General features: G+C 45.0%; 1 protein-coding gene across 1 annotated transcript in view; it reads left to right on the forward strand.

Annotated features, from left to right (window-relative positions):
- The first annotated feature begins 562 nt into the window (after nucleotides 1-562).
- The window catches only part of LOC144506180 (sorting nexin-9-like), an 87,594-nt gene continuing 84,507 nt past the window's right edge, over nucleotides 563-3,649 (forward strand). The window contains exon 1 of the mRNA XM_078232028.1: nucleotides 563-604. Coding sequence (XP_078088154.1) covers nucleotides 563-604 — 42 coding nt within the window. The remainder of the gene's footprint in view (nucleotides 605-3,649) is intronic.

Raw genomic sequence — 3,649 nt, forward strand, 5'->3', positions numbered from 1 at the left:
TGCTGGAGAAACTCTGAGTTTCTCCAGGATTCCGACTGAGTTTTCGCTTTGTTTCAGATTCCAGCATCCGCCGTATTTTGCCTTTATCTGCTCTTCTCTCCAATAGATTCCACAGATGCTATCAGACTTGCTGTCAGATTTTGCAGCATCTTCTGTTTTTGTTTCAGATTCCAGCATCCGCAGTATTTGGTCATTACCTCAAGTTGTTTGAAGGCGTTTTCTCAGTTGCTCTGTTCTGGGATTCCCCAGGAACTGGTGTATCTTGCTTTTTTGAAATGTTATTTTTCCTTAACGATGAGTCTGGAATTTGAAATGGGAGGCCGAGGCCGATGATCACTCAGCCAGTGGGAATCTGAACCAAACGATGCTGACTGATGTCCAGCAGGGGTGTTAGTTGCTGCTGTAAGTCAGGGACAGCACTGTCTCTGGAGAAAGTGTACTGTGAGCGACTGACGCGAGTCGCTGGATAGTGAAAGGAGCGTTGAGGTTCAGAGCTGTGTTTGAGCCGCTTTGCTCTGCTGCCTTTGACAATCAGTTTTACACTCTGGGGCACGCGGAGAGAATGTCTACTAAGGTAGGAGATTCTTTAATCGGGACACATGGAGCTTGCTCGCAATTTAACGGGAGAAAATGTCACTATTTCAATTTTGCTACCCTGGGATTGAGAGCTGTCGCCCGGGGTGCATTACATTTTAGGGAACTATTTGTCTATTAGTCTTGGTTTAAAACTCAAATTTTAACTCAACGTCTTGACAAGATGAGGGTGTTGTTTTCTAACAGAATGTTAACTGCTATCCTTTAAAGGTACCTTTCAATCTAATTAAAGGGCAAAGTTACTTTTAAACGAGGTGTAAATAAGGGAAGTTGTCTTAATTGGATTTTAGAAACTTTTTTTTTAATTTTCTGACTTAGTTTGTAATGAATAAGAATTTAAACACAGAAAATGCTGGAAAAACTCAGCAGGTCTGACAGCATCTGTGGAGAGAGAATTTTTCCGGCTGGCGGGATTCTCTGGTTCCGCTGCAGTGAATGAAGATTTGGCTGAGCGCCAAATTTTCCATCCTCACTTGCAGCGGCAATGGGATGTGAATGGTCGGAGAATTCCACCCAACGTTTTGAGTCCAATGCAACTTCAGAACTGAAGAAGACTCTGGCTCGATTAGAAGATTGAAAATTAACGATCAAGTATTAAAACAAATGGATTTGTGTGTGTCGAGGTGGCAATGTAAGTGTGACGGTGATTGATTCAATTTGTTAAAATTCGAGGTGTTCAAGGGGGTGAATTTGGGAAATGAACAGGCGAAGCAGGTGGCAGACACTGGCGGCTTTAACACAACCTCCCAACAGCAAAATAACTAGCCCAATTTTAACTCAAAAAAGACAAGTACTCCAGTCGCCATGAACCTGAAATAAAATCTGACAATACTTTTCACTTTATCCCAATAGATGTGACAATAATAAATCAAATCGGATCAAAATGGAAAAATGCTGTGCTTTTGGTAAATGTTTAAACTGGGATTGAACAGCGTTGTCTTCCCGTCCTTTCAATAGGACCAGTGGGATGAGCACTTGAATATCATAACATGCAAGGATATGGGACAAGTGCTGGAAAATGGGATTAGCGTGACTTTAGTCGTAGTTAATTGTCAGTGCAGATTCCATGGGCATTTTGAGTGCTGTATGAATCTATGGGTGGGATTTTACAGCCTCGCTCGGGCGAGACTGGAAATTCCCGCCCGAGGTCAATGGAGAGTTCTGTTGTCAGACCCTCACCCGCTCCAATTCTGTGGCGGGCGAGGTGGAATAGTTCCGGCTTATGATGCTACGTTACTGTTCCCAGATGGGGATTGTAAAGAGGAGCTGAGCTCAATTCCCTCCAGTTTTTCCTGCAATAACCAGGGGGCATAGATTTAAGGTAAGGGGCAGGTGATTTAGAGAGGATTTGAGAGAATCCAGAGGGTGGTGGGAATCTGGAACTGAAAGAGTGGTAGCGGCAGAAACCTTCACAACATTTGAGAAGCATTTAAATAAGCACCTGAAACACAATAGTATACAAGGCTATAGACCAAGTTCTGGAAAATGGGATTAAAATAGATAGGTGTTTGATGGCTGGCACAGACATGATGGGCTGAGGGGCCTCGTTCTGTGTTGTAACACTCTATTGCTGGAATGTTAGCCCCTCGCCCGCCCGAGGCTCGTAAGATCCCGCCTGAGGCCACGGAAAACGCTGTTCTGCGAGCCTGGCCCGCCCGATTCCAGGGTGGGCATACCGGTAAAATTCCGGAATATGACTCTATCTCCCCAGTTTCATTCACTCAAAAGGAATTTTTCCACATTATTGGAAAATGAATGGAATCACATTGAACGTTGACAGAAACAGAAGGAAGGTATTTGGCTCTCTGCCAATGTAACTCAGCTAATTCCATTGCCCCGTCCTTTCCCCTAAGCCCTGCATCCCCCCCTTCATCAAGACCCCTACATCAAATCTCCTCGATCTTTTTTAAGGAGAAGCTTCTCAATTGATCTGTGTAACTTGAGTCCCTCATCCCTGAAAGCATTCTGATCAATGTTTTCCGTATGCTCTCTGATCAGGAAGCTATGAAAGGCAGAGGAAGCTTTAAATCCCAAAAGAGGGAGATTCAGGTTGGACTGGAGGTGGAACTGTTCAGGCAGTCAACCCCCTCACAGGATGCAGGTTGACAATTTCAATGTAAAGATGAAGCTGTGTGCCTTATATTAATTCACAGCTGGCCAGAAATGTTTTCTGATCCTCAGGAAATGCATCGCATTCAGTGGCCCACAAATACATAAGGGAAGTGACGAATGGCTCTTTGGGAAGGGCTGCCTTTTATGTCAACATTTTCTGGGCAGTCAGAATCAGTGGGTGCTTGGTTATGCATCTTTCGCTGGGTCCTCATAGAGAATGTCATGGATTGTATACCTGTGGCAATCATGCACCCATTGATCATCCAGGAATGTCCACAGTGGTGGCACGGTGCCACAGTGGTTAGCACTGCTACCTCACAGCGCCATGGACTCAAGTTTGATTCCTGGCTTGGGTCACTGTCTGTGTGGAGTCTGCACATTCTCCCCGTGTCTGCGTGGGTTTCCTCCGGGTGCTCCGGTTTCCTCCCACAGTCCGAAAGACAGACTGGTTAGGTGCATTGGCCATGCTAAATTCTCCCTCAGTGAACCCGAAAAGGCGCCTGAGTGTGGCGACTAGGGGATTTTCACAGTAACTTCATTGCAGTGCTAATGTAAGCCTACTTGTGACAATAAGAAGTAAACTTTTTTTAAAAATTGACTGCAAAGCTTTCCATTCCATCAGTATGGGACACAAGGATATTTTTCAGAGATCAGCATATATTCCTGGGCAGCTGCCACAATGCTTTAGTCTTACGGCAGTCCACGCTCCTAAACACATTCACACCCAGAGGCAGAGTTACTGGCTGACTGTTTAGAGACCAGGGATACCCTCTTAAAATGTGTTTGATGCTACCTCTCAGAAACCTGAGGAACGAGGTCTACCAGCACGACAATGAATGCCGTATTACTTGCAGATGTGTATTCGAGTGAACCATTGACAAATTCAAGATGCGTTTCTGGAGTCACCCATCAGTAGAAATCAGCTTGTGTGTCCAGACTGGTC

This window comes from Mustelus asterias, chromosome 17 (assembly GCF_964213995.1).
Source record: "Mustelus asterias chromosome 17, sMusAst1.hap1.1, whole genome shotgun sequence".
NCBI lineage: Eukaryota > Metazoa > Chordata > Chondrichthyes > Carcharhiniformes > Triakidae > Mustelus > Mustelus asterias.